This window comes from Oncorhynchus masou, chromosome 8 (genome assembly GCF_036934945.1).
Source record: "Oncorhynchus masou masou isolate Uvic2021 chromosome 8, UVic_Omas_1.1, whole genome shotgun sequence".
Classification (NCBI taxonomy): domain Eukaryota; kingdom Metazoa; phylum Chordata; class Actinopteri; order Salmoniformes; family Salmonidae; genus Oncorhynchus; species Oncorhynchus masou.
In genome coordinates this window covers 34,297,224-34,312,834 of record NC_088219.1, presented here as the reverse complement: position 1 = coordinate 34,312,834, position 15,611 = coordinate 34,297,224, and the positions used below count along the sequence as shown (strand labels likewise).

General features: G+C 48.5%; 1 protein-coding gene across 1 annotated transcript in view; it reads left to right on the top strand.

The window, feature by feature from the left end:
* The window catches only part of LOC135544568 (laminin subunit gamma-3-like), a 269,997-nt gene that overhangs the window by 132,338 nt on the left and 122,048 nt on the right, over positions 1-15,611 (top strand). Inside the window, exons 7-9 of the mRNA XM_064972283.1 lie at positions 1,312-1,410; positions 2,627-2,763; positions 2,886-3,005. Of these exons, the coding sequence (XP_064828355.1) occupies positions 1,312-1,410; positions 2,627-2,763; positions 2,886-3,005 (356 nt within the window). The remainder of the gene's footprint in view (positions 1-1,311; positions 1,411-2,626; positions 2,764-2,885; positions 3,006-15,611) is intronic.

Here is a 15,611-nt window from a genome sequence, read left to right as displayed (position 1 = left end):
CCTCCATGCTCTGGACACTACGCTGACAGACACAGCAAACCTTCTTGCCACAGCTCGCATTGATGTGCCATCCTGGATGAGCTGCACTACCTGAGCCACTTGTGTGGGTTGTAGACTCCATCTCATGCTACCACTAGAGTGAAAGCACCGCCAGCATTCAAAAGTGACCAAAACATCAGCCAGGAAGCATAGGAACTGAGAAGTGGTCTGTGGTTACCACCTGTAGAACCACTCCTTTATTGGGGGTGTCTTGCTAATTGCCTATAATTTCCACCTGTTGTCTATTCCATTTGCACAACAGCATGTGAAATTTATTGTCAATCAGTCTTGCTTCCTAAGTGGAGAGTTTGATTTCACAGAAGTGTGATTGACTTGGAGTTACATTGTGTTGTTTAAGTGTTCCCTTTATTTTTTTGAGCAGTGTATAATAAACAGAGTAGCAACAGCATGTGAAGAGTGTGAAAGTGTGTCTATATATGTCAATATGCATGTGTGTGTGTTTTGTGTGTTTGAGCATATGTAGTGCGTGTGTGTTGGAGTGTGTGTCTTCATCCCTCTCTCCCGCTTCCTCCCTCTCCCTCCCAATCCTTCTCTCCTTCTTCCCATCAATCCCTCTCTCCCTTTCCCTCTATCTCTCTCCCTCATTTATCTCTCTCTCCATCCCTACCTCAGTCTTCCAGTGTTCTGCAGTGAAGTGAGGTGTGAATTATGCAGGCCAGTAGAGCAGAACAGAGTAGAAGCCTGCCCAGGGGATAATTGAATTATTCTTAATAGCAACCTCGTTAAAATATTGATTCTGTGTTAGTTCTGGAGGAAAACAATCAATCAATGAAGATGATTAAACATGTTTCATAGAACAAAGCTTTTGATTGGCACAGCAGTGACCCCACTTAACCAATCACGGTCGTTGAATCAGGCTATTTTCAGTGTGTGTATGTGTGTGAAAAAGAGTAAGCGAAGACTAAACACCCCTTATCAGCATAACTAATCAAGGAAACTATGTGAGTATTTTAGCAGACGCTCTTAGTTAGGGTTAAGTGCCTTGCTCAAGGGCACATCACCAGATATTTTACCTAGTCAGCTCTGGGATTCTAACCAGCAACCTTCCGTTTACTGGCCCAACGTGCTGAACCGTTGGGCTACGTGCCGCCCCGCAATGTGTACACTGAAACAAAGAGTCTCTCGACCAAATACTCGACCAAATATCTATTCCGTATCTAGTGCCCCATGACGTTATGGCCACGGTCATAACCAGTTTGACCTCTGGCTGAACATTGACCGTAATAGGATGTTGTTATCGTTTCTCCGCAGGTCGTGTGACTGTGAAACCAGGGGCAGTGTTGGCATCTGCTCTACGCTGGACGGCGGTTGTCACTGCAAGGACAACGTGGAGGGACAGGCGTGCGACAGGTGGCTTTTGTATTGTGCTGTTCTTTCTCCAAAAAAATGATAAGGGAAAAATAGGCATGTGACAGGTGACCCGTGATATGCTGCTGTGTCACCTGAAACCACGGTAACCGTTTTTAGTGTCTAGCTCTTTGTTCAGTTAACAATGGTAGCGAACATTTCATGTTGTTAGTACAGTGGAGTACTGGATTAAACCTTGATGCTGCCCACTGCCATTGTTAAACAAAACATCTCTTGACATTTTATGGCACCGCTCTTTGACAAACTGTTTTGAGTCGGCGTCGTAACCCATTGAAAACAGGTTCATGATAACAGACAAGTACATTTGTCCCGGGATGATTACACACGGTGTAAATGGTAGTAGACTTTTATTCATAGACAGTTAGGACACATACAGTATCAACCAAGGACTATGGATGGAAATGAGCTAAATCTCATGCAATAGCATGTTGTACATCAGTTGAATACTTTCCCTTTCCCTTCAAAATGTTGCTGAAAGGACTGCGGGGAACATGATTCTTTTAGACTTTCTGTCTGTACCCAACCTTCTCTACACCCACGTTTTAATCATTCTTCTTCTGCTCTCTAAGATTTACATGATTAGACCGACAAAACACAAACAAATCACGAGTTTGATATTAGCAAAATACGCAGCCATGAGACGATCCCCAGTGTTGAATTATTTTTGCTTGTTTTCTAGCTTGTTTATTTTTGTTGTGTTGTGTGTTATTTCATGCTCCGTTGAACAAGGACACTCTTTCCCCTGATGTGACTTACATAGTCCTGTTTCTGAACACCACCCACGCACATACACAGATCCCCCTCACGCACTCTCACATACACAAACACACACACACCTCACTCCTCTACACACACAAACACACAACTTGTCTCTCTGGAGGTAGTGTATCACAGTGTGAGATCAGCTGGTGGGGATTGGCCTCGGCTGCCTCTCTATGCCCCAACACTGCAGCACAAACAGCAACACATGTTCACTTGGCAGATAGTCTCAAACGACCTGACTCACAGGGCCTAGTGATGCTCTCTGAACTTGCTCCACAATATGGAGAGATTAGCCCCACCAAGCTGCAGTGATGAAGCATATAATGACAATGTGTTTTGTGCGTGTGCGTGTGCGTGTGCGTGTGTGTGTGTGTGTGTGTGTGTGTGTGTGTGTGTGTGTGTGTGTGTGTGTGTGTGTGTGTGTGTGTGTGTGTAGGTGCAAGCCAGGCTCCTTTAACCTGCAGGAGAACAACCCAGCTGGCTGCACCTCATGTTTCTGCTTCGGACACTCATTGGCCTGCAGATCCTCCAATGACCATGCAGCTTTCAACATCACTTCTGACTTCCTTGAAGGTATTCAGCCAATCCTGATTATCTTAAAAGTACAGCATTCAGCTCTTTAACTATTGGTGAATTGTGAACCCCTTGTATTGTGGTTATCATCCTGAGTCATTTTGTCATGCACCCCTCTGCAGACCCAGACCGCTGGTCTGGACAGTTCTCTGGGGGACAGGAGTACCCTCTGCTGTGGAAGGAAGGTGAGGTCTACCTGCTACCACTCAGTGAGGATGACCTGGGCTTCTACAGAGCTCCAGGTGAGAGGCACAGCCGAAACACACACACACACACACACACACACACACACACACACACACACACACACACACACACACACACACACACACACACACACACACACACACACACACACACACACACACACACAGAGCTAATGTCAACTTTAGGTGAGATATCAGTAGAACCTGGAGTTTCTCCAGACCATATTACCTGACCAAGAAAAACTCTGTGCCCTAGAGTTTATAGGAGAAGTGTGCGCTCTTCCGGGATGAGGAACAAATACATGGAGATTCTGCTTGGAGAGAGCTCAGACATGTAAATATGTCAATCATGTTACCGTCTGCCACCTATAATACCCTTGGCTTGTTACTTGAGATTATTCCTTTGTTTGATTGAACAATTCCCCATAGCGTTGCCCAATAAGGTCATAAACGGGTTAACTGCGACACCATTTTCTCACAGCAGACTCTTATCATGACCATTAGCATATAACATTTTTAGCTGTCCCCGCTACAGGACTTAGGGGCTCTCTCTCTGGTTGCGTCCCAAATGTTACCCTATTCTCTATGGGCACTGGTCAAACGTGGTACACGAAATAGGGAATAGTTTGCCATTTGGGACACAGCCTATGTAGCTGGAGCCCCATGAGAGAATAGGCCTGATGGAATTGGATGTCTTGGCCATGCTGGAAGAACAAACATGTGGAAATCAGCCTGCCTAAGCTCAAGGTGGCTACTCACTGCACCGAGGATCAAGCCTAGCGAATCAGCAGTCAACATAGATATAGAGAAACAGAAATAGCGGAAATCCCATTAACTACCAACACATCCTGCTGGTTTTATGTTCGTTTAGACAGGCGTCTTTTTAAGAACCCAAGCATGAAAAGCCTTAGATCACAGAAGACGCCCGGGAGGGAAAATGACTGGGTCCGTTTCGGGGGATATATTTTGAGTTTCTTATATGTTGTTAAGTCAACTTGGATATGTTTAGACTGTTTATTTATTCGCGTGTCTACTTTGCTGTTTTCTTGAAGCTCGTCCATCACTTCAGTGTCTCAGATGGCCACCACGTAGTGGTTTGTGTTCAAGCCCGTCCCCTTATCTCGCCGGCACAGCACTTTGTTTGTGTTGTTTTGCAGCGTCGTAAAATATTTAGATCTATTGCCCCGCCGTTGCTTTTAATGATCTCATTTTCTCCCTGCCTTTTTTTCCTCATGTGTACAGTTACTTTAAAGATTAGAGCAGAGAGGCAGGCTGCAAAGGACATGCATAGGATTTCTCTCTATCTTTCTCTCTCTCTCCCTCTCTCTCTCTGTCTTTCTCTGTTTGTGCAATAATCCTCCGGCAGCATTTCTCACGAAAGCGGAAGATAAATCTGAGTGACAACACGGAGACGGAAAGCAATTTCTCTGATTCTTAGTAATCTATTTGTCGCCTATTTCAGTGCGTCTCTTTTTACGTCTGGCTATGTCTAGAATCAGATCAGGATGTGTCTTAGTGTAATGAGAAGTGTTGGGGATCGACGTGCTTCTACCCCGGCTTCCAGAAGTACCAGGCGACACTGCGGTGCCAAGGAGCACAATCCTCGATATACAATGGAGGAAGCTCAGGTCGGACTACTCGGAGCATCATCCAGCGATGTTCAGCTGGAGTCTTTCAAAGAGATAGAGAAGGTAGTGAGGGAGTTACAGAGAGTGAAAGTGAAAAGCAAATTCATTTACCACCACACTTGTCCTCTTCCTCTTGGCCAAGAAAAGATTGCTGCTAGTTGACACAGAGTAGAAAGGTCATGTTCCTATGGCGACACAGCACTTGTCAACAGATTGAACACTTGAGTGAATCCTGCTGCCAGATTCTATCATAGATTCCAAGCCGAAACCACTTTCCTCAACAGCCTCTCTAATCACTGACATGGCAATTCATGTTGCAGGCTTCTCCTCTCCAACCCTCCATGCTCAAGGGTCCAACAGGTAGCTAACACCCCTCATCCAGAACCAGCTACCTGTGCTTGGTGTCTGACATGGTGCAGGTTCATAGTAATTTCTACACCAGTCCATGGTGCTAACACAGAAATCCAAGGGGGGGTCTCCAAGAGAGGAAGGAACAGCACTAAAGGAATAGGGAGAGAAAAATGGAGAGGGACAGTTTTCAGCATATGTCCTCTAGGCTGGATGTGAGCTGTAGAACGTTTATTACAAAATATAACCCTGATCCCTAATTGAATGAGAGCCATAGAATGCTTAGGACAAACTTTCACCCTGATTGGATGTGAGCCCCAGAACTTTCCGGACAAACCAGCATCCTGATCCCTGATTGGATGTGAGTCCCAGCACATTCAGGACAATCCACTACCCTGATCAATGATTGGATGTGAGCCCCAGAACGTTCAAGATCCCTGTGAAAGAAAATGTATTTACCACCACACTGATTGGGGTCAAGAATGTTCAAGAGACTCTATCACACCCACAAAGTAGATTACGTTGTTGGGGTCCGTTTCTTTTTTTAAACTAACATTGCATGTTTTACTAGGGTGCAGCATGATCTAATAGATCCTGAATGTCTTTGTGCACCAGGTGGTGTAGTCTTTCTGCCTGTTATCCATGTAATCATGTCCCTAGCTATGCTGCACCTGTAGACCAATGGTTCCCAACTCCAGTCCTTGAGTATCTCCAACAGCGCACATTTGTGTCATAGCCCTGGGCAAGCACACCTGATTCAGCTTGTCAACTAATCACCAGGCCCTCAATTAGTTGAATCAGGTGGGTTTTTTTTGTCCAGGGCCACAACTAAAATGTGCTGTTGGGGGTATTGGATGACTGGAGTGGGGAACCACCGCTACAGACGATGTAGAGCAGGTTACTGGATTCACACTTGGCCCAGTTTGGTCTCTCTCTCTCTCTCTCTGCTGGGTGAAGTTAGTTTGTCTGTTCAGGTATTGTTGCACAGTGGTCGATGTAAGTTTGAGGCCTCCATGGGACTTAAAGTTGTTTGTTTGAAACGGTGGCTATCTATCTCAGGGCTCCTCTACCATTCACTAAATGTGACTGGGGTGTCAGGCATCGTGACGGGTACTTTGTGTGTCAGTGGAAGGATGTCAGTTGTAGTTCAGGTTGAGCACATCACAGAGAAAAGAAAGTGAACAATGATTTCACACTCAAAACACACACACAGACTCAACCATACACACAAACCGAAACACACACACTCACTGCTTTCACGCACGTCTTCTTAGTTCAATAAGAAACATTGTCATTCGGACTCACACAGAGGTCCACATTTAAAGCGGTTGTCTCTTTTCAATTACTCTCCTGTGATAAACCAATGAATACAAATCTATTCTAATGGTAGAATGCCATCTTGATGTGATCACAGTGAGAGTTCCAGTCACCTAGTGGGGTTCTGGGGGGGGGGGGGGAGTCATAATAAAACATTGGAGGACCAACCAGAGGGGGCAGCGCAGCGTCTTTCATCCTGTGAGATGACTTCATTTTCCTGCCTAATCCCACCATCAAACCCCTGTCGTGGACATTTTTACACAGGGACAGTCAAAGACAATATGAAATTAATAATTGTTATTTGCCAGCGCGCTGGAGAGGTTCCAACAAACGTAATGCACCACAGTGAATGTCTGTCAGAAGCTCCGACTGAGCAGTCCCAGCAGTTGTCTTATGTTACGGACAAGTTATATTTGTATGATTTAGCATGAGTAATTAATCATTAATCATTTTGTTTCATCCATGTGACAGACTGATACTGGTTTGTCACATGTGACAGACCAATACCTCACAAGGCTTCTTTCTCTCTAAGCTGAGACCTTGAAACTGAGATATCTTTGTTCGTTCTCAAAACAAGGTCTGGGCGTACTGCCAAGTTGCTGTTACTGATAGTGAGGATTTGTACAGTCAGAGACTTGCACGAACACAGAAATTGGTTTGTAGAACAGCACACGAGTAGAACACAGAAATTAGTTATAAGAAAAGCACAAACATTAAAAATTCATTACACCCCCATTGACACTTGATGAGTATAAGCAATATGGCAGTATCTACACCATGCCATCTGATTGGTTAGGTGGAAAATACACTATGTAACTTACAGTTTTTTTCGATTGCTAAACGACAGTGGGCACAACTGGAGTCACATGTGGAAAACTCTAACTACAGTCTGCACTACCAACAGTCACCTGAGCTAAACAGTTCACATCACCTGCAAAACTCATTCCAAGCAACACAACTCTTAACACATGGCTCAAAACTCTCAGTGCAGCCAAACACTATGCACAACCCTCACTGAGATAACACACACTGTCACTCAGAACACACTGAGAGTAAAAACACTAGCATCAAACACCAATACAGTAACGGCGTTCTTCTTTTGTTGAAGGAGAGTCGGACCGAAATGCAGCGTGTAAGTTACTCATGTTTATTAGGAAGACAAAACGAACTAACTATACACGAATAACTATAAATACAAAAACAACAAACAGAACGTGAAACCTATTACAGCCTGACTGGTGCACACTACACAGAGACAGGAACAATCACCCACGAAATACAAGGCGAAAACCAGGCTACCTAAATACGGTTCCCAATCAGCGACAACGAGAATCACCTGACTCTGATTGAGAACCGCTTCAGGCAGCCAACCTATTTAACACACACACACCCCTAATCAGCTACAATCCCAAACACTACAAACCCCAATACGAAAATACAATACATAATAACCCCATGTCACACCCTGGTCTGACTAACTAATAAACTAAAACACAAAATACTAAGACCAAGGCGTGACAGAACCCCCCCCCCCCTAAGGTGCGGACTCCCGAACGCACCTCAAAACCATAGGGAGGGTCCGGGTGGGCGTCTGTCCATGGTGGCGGTTCCGGCTCCGGACGTCGACCCCACTTCATAAATGTCATTGTTCCGCCCCTTCGCGTCCATGGATAATCCACCCTAACCGCCGACCATGGCCGAATAGTCCTCACCCAGAACCCTACATAACAGAGGAGCAGCTCGTGACTGAGGGGCAGCTCGGGACTGAGGCAGCTCGGGACTGAGGGGCAGCTCGGGACTGAGGGGCAGCTCAGCACTGAGAGGTAGCCCAGTACTGAGAAAAAGCCCAGTACTGAGAAAAAGCCCAGTACTGAGAAAAAGCCCAGCCAGGCAGTTGAATCCGGCAGATCCTGGCTGACTGGCGGATCCTGGCTGACTGGCGGATCCTGGCTGACTGGCGGATCCTGGCTGACTGGCGGATCCTGGCCGACTGGCGGATCCTGGCTGACTGGTAGATCCTGGTCGACTGGCGGATCCTGGCTGACTAGCAGATCTGGCAGATCCTGGCTGACTGGCGGATCCTGGCTGACTAGCAGATCTGGAAGAGTCTGGTTGACTGGCAGATCTGGAAGAGTCTGGTTGACTGGCAGATCTGGAAGAGTCTGGTTGACTGGCAGATCTGGAAGATTCTGGTTGACTGGCAGATCTGGAAGAGTCTGGTTGACTGGCAGATCTGGAAGAGTCTGGCTGACTGGCAGATCTGGAAGAGTCTGGTTGACTGGCAGATCTGGAAGAGTCTGGCTGACTGGAAGAGTCTGGCTGACTGGCAGATCTGGAAGAGTCTGGCTGTCTGGCGGATCTGGAAGAGTCTGGCTGACTGGCAGATCTGGCTGCTTCATGCTGACTGACGGCTCTGGCTGCTCCATGCTGACTGGCAGCTCTGGCTGCTCCATACTGACTGACAGCTCTGGCGGCTTCATGGAGACTGGCAGCTCCTTGCAGACTGGCAGCTCTAGCTGCTCCATGCAGACTAGCAGCTCTGGCTGCTTCATGCAGACTGGCAGCTTCATGCAGACTGGCAGCTCCATGCAGACTGGAAACTCCATGCAGACTGGCAACTCCATGCAGACTGGCAACTCCATGCAGACTGGCAGCTCTTTGCAGACTGGCAGCTCTGGCTGCTCCATGCAGACTAGCTGCTCCATGCAGACTAGCAGCTCAGGCTGCTCTATGCAAACTGACAGCTCTGGCTGCTCAATGTAGACTGGCAGCTCAGGCTGCTCTATACAGACAGGAGGCTCCGGCAGCGCTGTAGAGGAGGAAGGCTCTAGAACCGCTGAACAGACGGGAGACTCCGACAGCGCAGGAGAGGGAGAAAGCGCTGGCTGCGCTGAACAGGCGAGGCGCACTGAAGGCCTGATGCGTGGTGCTGGCACTGGTGGTATTTGGCCGAGGACACGCACAGGAAACCTAGTGCGGGGAGTTGCTACTGGAGGGCTGGGGTGTGGAGGTGGTTCTGGATAAACCAGACCGTGCAGGCGCACTGGAGCTCTTGAGCACCGAGCCTGCCCAACCTTACCTGGTTGAATACTCTCGGTTGCCCTGCCAGTGCTGTGAGGAGAAATAGCCCGCACTGGGCTATGTAGGCGAACCGGAGAGACAGAGCGCAAGGCTGGTGCCATGTAAACCGGCCCAAGGAGACGCACTGGAGACCGAATGCGTAGAGCCTCCACGCTCAATCTAGCCTGGCCGATACGCGGAGCTGAAATATACCGCACCGGGCTATGCACCCGCACTGGGGACACCGTGCGCACCACTGCATAACACGGTGCCTGCCCGGTCTCTCTAGCCCCCCGGTAAGCACAGGGAGATTGCGCAGGTCTCCTACCTGACGCAGCCATACTCCCTGATAGCCCCCCCCAAAAAAAATTTGGGGGCTGCTTTTCGGTTTTCGCTCTGCACCGCCGTGACTTTCTTTTCAACTCCATTCTTCTATAGCCCTCTTGGCACTGCTCCAGTGAATCCCAAGCGGGCTCCGGCACTCTCTCTGGGTCGGCCGCCCACCTGTCTATTTCTTCCCACGTCGTTATATCCCATGTCCATTCTCTGAATAATTCCACCTCCCTTTGATTCTCCAGCTGTCGTTGCCTGTCGTTTAGCTCCTGTTTCCTCTTCGCCTGCTGCACTTTTGGGCGGCTACACTCCTCTGGTTTAGCCCAGGGTCCTCTTCCGTCAAGGATTTCCTCCCATGTCCAGAAATCCTTAAAACGCGGCTCCTCTTTGCGCTGGTCCTGCCTGTTGACCCCTCTGCTCGGTCCGTGTTTGGTGGGTGATTCTGTAACGGCGTTCTTCTTTTGTTGAAGGAGAGTCGGACCGAAATGCAGCGTGTAAGTTACTCATGTTTATTAGGAAGACAAAACGAACTAACTATACACGAATAACTATAAATACAAAAACAACAAACAGAATGTGAAACCTATTACAGCCTGACTGGTTTTTATAAAAAATAATTTATTATCTTCAGTACCATTCATTCTTTACAAATCATAATTTACATACATACACAAATAATGATAATTTTAATTAAACTAATTAAATTAAACTAAACATAAACCCCAAACAAAAACCTCAGGGGAGCATCTTCCCTCCCCGTCACCCTACAAAACACCTTTCCCTATCTCCCCGTCCCTAATCTATCCTTTTACAAATCTAAATGACACCCAGCCCTAAACCCCCCTTCCACCTCTCCCGAGCAGCAAGCTGCCCCCACTTCCTCTCCTCCCTCTTCATCCTCCCCCTCAAATCTCCTTCCACTCTCCTCACTATCCCTTCCACCCCACAATCTCTCCCTGTCTTCTCCATGTTCAGCCTTGCTTCCCACAGCCCCCGTTTAAAGAAACTCATGAGAAGCCAGAGCAGAAACCTGTCCCTATCCGTCCCTTTCACTCTCCCTACACCCCTCTCTAACCTGGCCCACGTCAATACAAAATCCCCCTTTACCAAACCTAACAACCCCCGTGCCCTAGCCCATACTACTCCGGCAAAGGCACAGTCCCAAAAGACATGACGCACAGTCTCCTCCCTGCCACAAGAGGATCTTGGACAGGTGGGAGATTGCACTAAACTAAACCGGTACAAGATGGAACGTACCGGCAAACACTTATGAAGGCTCAACCAATTCAGGTCCTTGAGCCTGTTGTCCAGACCCCGCACCTGCACTCCCTCCCAGACCGCTTCCGAGATGCCTACTACAGGCGCCCGACTCTCTGCCTTTCTGACCTCCTCGTACAGGTGCCTATGATCTAAACCTACTTGGGCAACTTCAACCTCAGGGTGCGCACGCAGCCACTTGGCCGCATGACCAAAGTGCCACGGCAGCTGTTCCGCCCGAGGACCCGTGTTAGACCACACCATTATGCTTCTCGCCTGATACGAGAAAAACACCCGCAGGAGGTAACCGGACGGGTGTATCACTGGCTGAGCAAGCTCCGTTAACAAGAAAGAAACAAAAATTGTGTCCAGCTTGAGGGGGAAATGTGGTACCCCCCTACCTCCCTCCCCGATGGGACAGATCATGCGTGCCCTGGCGACCCACTCATACCTGCCACTCCACATAAACTGAAACACAAGCTTCACTAGAGGCCTTCTCAGACAAGCCGGCAATGGGTAGATGTATGCCAAATACAAAAGCGACGGCAACACATCCACCTTTAAGACCAGGACTTTGCCCATAAAAGACAAATACCTAGCTTTCCACATTGCTAGCTTCCTCTCTACCACTGCAATACACATGTTCCAGTTTAGCGTCGCAGAGCCAGAGGTCTCAAAATGGACCCCGAGAATCCTCAGGGCCATCCGTTCTACCGCGCCATCTTCCGAAAAACTTGACGGAAGACTTTGCATGGTTCAGAACTGCTCCCGACGCTCGAGTGAAATCCCCAAAGATGGCAAGGGACCTTGTCAGGCACGAGTCCTTGCACAACAACAAGGAAGTGTCGTCGGCGTACTGCGTCATCTTAAACACGCAGTCCACCACTTCCAGGGATCAGCAGACCTTCCAACCCTGTGTCTGCCCTAATGGCAGCCCCCAGAGGCTCCATGTACAGAACGAAGAGGAGAGCCGAGAGTGGGCACCCCTGCCTGACCCCAGACGAGAGGTCAAAAACGTCACCCAAGTGACTATTTACACTAACTCGGCACCACGCTCCGACATATAATGTACGAATCCATCCTATAAACTTCTACCCAAATCCTAATCGACCTAACACTCTGAATAAAAAGGATCTATTCACGCGATCAAAGGCTTTCGCCTGATCTGGCGCTGCTACCATAAAAGGCAGTCCTCTATCTTCAACCCAAGCGATGGAGTCCCTGATTAACTGTAGGTTCCATCTAATAGAGCGGCCCTCTACCCCGCACGTCTGATCCTCATGAACGACGTAGGGAAGGGCTGTGCGCAACCGGTCTGCTAAAACCTTTGCAAGTAGCTTGTAATCTACACACAGCATGGTCAACGGCCGCCAGTTGCCAAGGTCAGTTACTTCCCCCTTCTTATATAAAAGTGACAGCACACCAACAGCCATTGATCCCCCCGGGACCCCCGTCTCAAGGATGGCCTTCAAGACTTCGAGGACCACTGGTACAAGTATACCCCAAAACTTGAGATAAAACTCAGCCGGCAGCCCATCCATCCCAGGCACCTTCCCTTTTCCCATCCTCCTAAGAGCGCTCTCAACCTCTTCTAGTGAAATCTGGGCCTCCATCACTTCTCTAATGTCCTCCGGCAACCGCCTGGACAAGTGTTCTAAAAACACATTTCCCTGCTCTACATCTATTTCCCTTTCCTTAAATAAACCTTGGAAATGATCAGTTGTCACCCTGACCATATCCTCTGGTTCTCTAACTATACTACCATTTTCTTCCCTAACACCATGCATTACCTTCCTACTCTGTCTTGCCTAACCAACTTAAAGAACATAGCAGAACAAGTCTCATTATGTTCTAGAAAGCCGCTGGGGCACGCTCCAGGAAAGCTCGAGCCTTCCGCTCCTGCAACTCCCTGAGCTGCGCCTTTAGGGTTGAGGATCTCTCCCAGTCAAACGACCCGCCGAGGTTGCCTGCCTCGTATTCGAGTTCAATTAACCTTTGGATACGATCCACCTCCCTCCTCTCCTCCCTTTTTTTCCTCTTGCAATACCCTATTATAAAAGCCCTAATCCTCACCTTAACTAAATCCCACCACTCTAACACCCCCTCACACATGGACCGGAGACCCTCAAGCCTCCTAAAGAAAACATAAAACCCGTCAACAAAAGCCTGCTCCTCCAGCACATCCCGATCTAGCTTCCAGTACCCCTTACCAAAGAGGCAGACCGACGACCCCACCTGCAGGAGCACCCCGTCGTGATCTGAAAAGAAAACAGGCAACAGCCGCCCAGACAACTTTCCCAAAGACCTGGGTACAAAAATATAATCGAGCCTCCGCTCAACCCCCCTGGAGTTACGCCATGTAGGACCGTCCATTTTCGGAGTAGTGTGCATACCACCATCTACCAGACCATGGCAAGCCATTAGCCTAGCAATGGCGCCTGCACTGTTATCCCCCCTCTTCCTAAATCTGTATTAAAATCCCCCCTATCACTAATTTCCTATTTGTAACACACAGGGGCGTCAGACAGTCCACCATCTCCTTCCTGTCTGCCACCACCTGTGGCCCATACACCACCACTAATCTAAATTTACAATCCCTTATCGTGACATCCACCCCTATAACCCTCCCCTGCATTACAACAAAGGAATCTTCCACTTTTACCTCCCTGTGCCCACACAAAATCCCTACCCCAGATGAGTGCACCCCCCCGACACCCCAAACCGACTCTCCCTTATCCCACTCCCTCTTAAATCTACTAACATCCCCTCCATCCCTCAGGTGAACCTCCTGTAAAAAACAAAAATCAAACCCCACACCCTCCAAATAACTAAAAACCACCCTCCTCTTAACAATATCTCTTAAACCCCTTACATTTAAACTAACAAAAGTAAAATTAGACTCCATGAAAAAAAAATAAAACATGTAATACACTCAAATACTAAACCCAGACAGAAAAAAACAAAAACAGGAGACTCACCCGATGCTCCCCTGCTCCATATCTACCGGTGAGAACACCATCTGTAATCCCGACATCCCCCTCTTCCTCCATCACACCATCCCAGGATGCAGGAATAGTGTTTGGCTTCGGGGTGCCCTGCACCCCCTGAGTCTACCCCCACAATCCTCCCCCTCCCCAGTGTTGCAGCTGGTTTGGAAGAAAATTGGGGAGGCTGGTCCCCAAACAAAAAACTTCCCACCTCCTCCTGTACCCAGTCCTGAGTCTTGTTAGGTGTGTCCCCACCCAAATGAAGTTGAGAGTCTTGGGAAACCAGCAGCAACCCAGAGGTTTCTCCCACCCCCATCAATCTCTTGGCCATCCCCTCCCCTCACTGTCGGCCAATCGCACCCTCCTCTTCATTCTCTTCTTTGGTGATGTCGGCAGTGGAGATATACCACCCCCCTCCCCCCGCCAGCTCCTCCACCATACCCCTCATCTCTTCCACCATGTCACTTTCCCCCAGTCCACTTGCTCTTCCACCGTCTTCTTCTCTACCATTCCTCCCTCACTTTCTTCTCTCTCATTCTCCTCCACTCGGTTGCCTTCTTCCATCGCTTTTCCTGGTTCTCCTACTCCCGTGCCTTCCGTTTCCTTCTCTCTTCCATCCGCCGCTTCTTGCTCCTCTTCCTTCCTTGTGGCCTTCCCCTCTGGACTTGTAGTCTTGTCATGAGGCATGTTTCCTTCCCCTCCTCTTCTTCCCCCATCCCCCGCTCCTGCTCCCCCCCAGCCGCAGACGCATATGACCTCTGACGGGCCGGGCACCCCCGCCACAGGTGTGCTGACGAGCCACACCCATGGCATGTCTTAAGCTTGTCACAATCCCTCGCCTCGTGATCCTCAGATCCACAAAATCTGCATTTTCTCATACTGCACGAGGCGAAAATGTGTCCATATGCCATACAGCGCCTGCAAAATGGGAGCTGACGTGCATAAAACAAAGTCCCCCTGTCAGCCCCAAGGGAGAACATAGCAGGAGGATGAAGGTATCCACCATGTCCCTTTGGGTCCTCCCTGAGGAGGGCCTGGAAACCTCTCCTCCCATTCCAAAAACCCAAGGGAGTCTTTGAGGTGCCTAGCTGAGGAAACGTTATCCATGTATCTCCCCAGAAAAGCCCTCACCTCTTCATCCTTAACGTAAGGGTTGTACATGTTAACAGTTACAACCCTAAAGTTATTCTTCGCCAGACTTGATATTTCGTAGTGGCACATCGGCCTCTCACCTCCCACTGCTCTTGCCCTTCTAAGGATATCATCATGTTTTTCTTCCGTATATAGCGCGACGTCGTATGCTCCCTCCAACGAGTTGCCTTGGAAACAAAACACGTCCTTCACCGTCAGCTTTAGAATCCCCATCAATATAATTCTTCCAAAAGATTCTCGTCCTAACGGCTCCAACTCCTTTTCCTTCCAAGCAAAACGAATCGTGTTAGTCAGCCCAATCCCAGGGATTGACCGTGATGATGTATTTAGCACCATCTCCGCAAGGAGAATGGCGCTCGTTCTTTTCTCTTCCAATACAAGAAAAAACGAAAATCCAAAAGTGACCGCAACTGTCCGGTGAAAACTAACACAGAGACAGGAACAATCACCCACGAAATACAAGGCGAAAACCAGGCTACCTAAATACGGTTCCCAATCAGCGACAACGAGAATCACCTGACTCTGATTGAGAACCGCCTCAGGCAGCCAACCTATTTAAC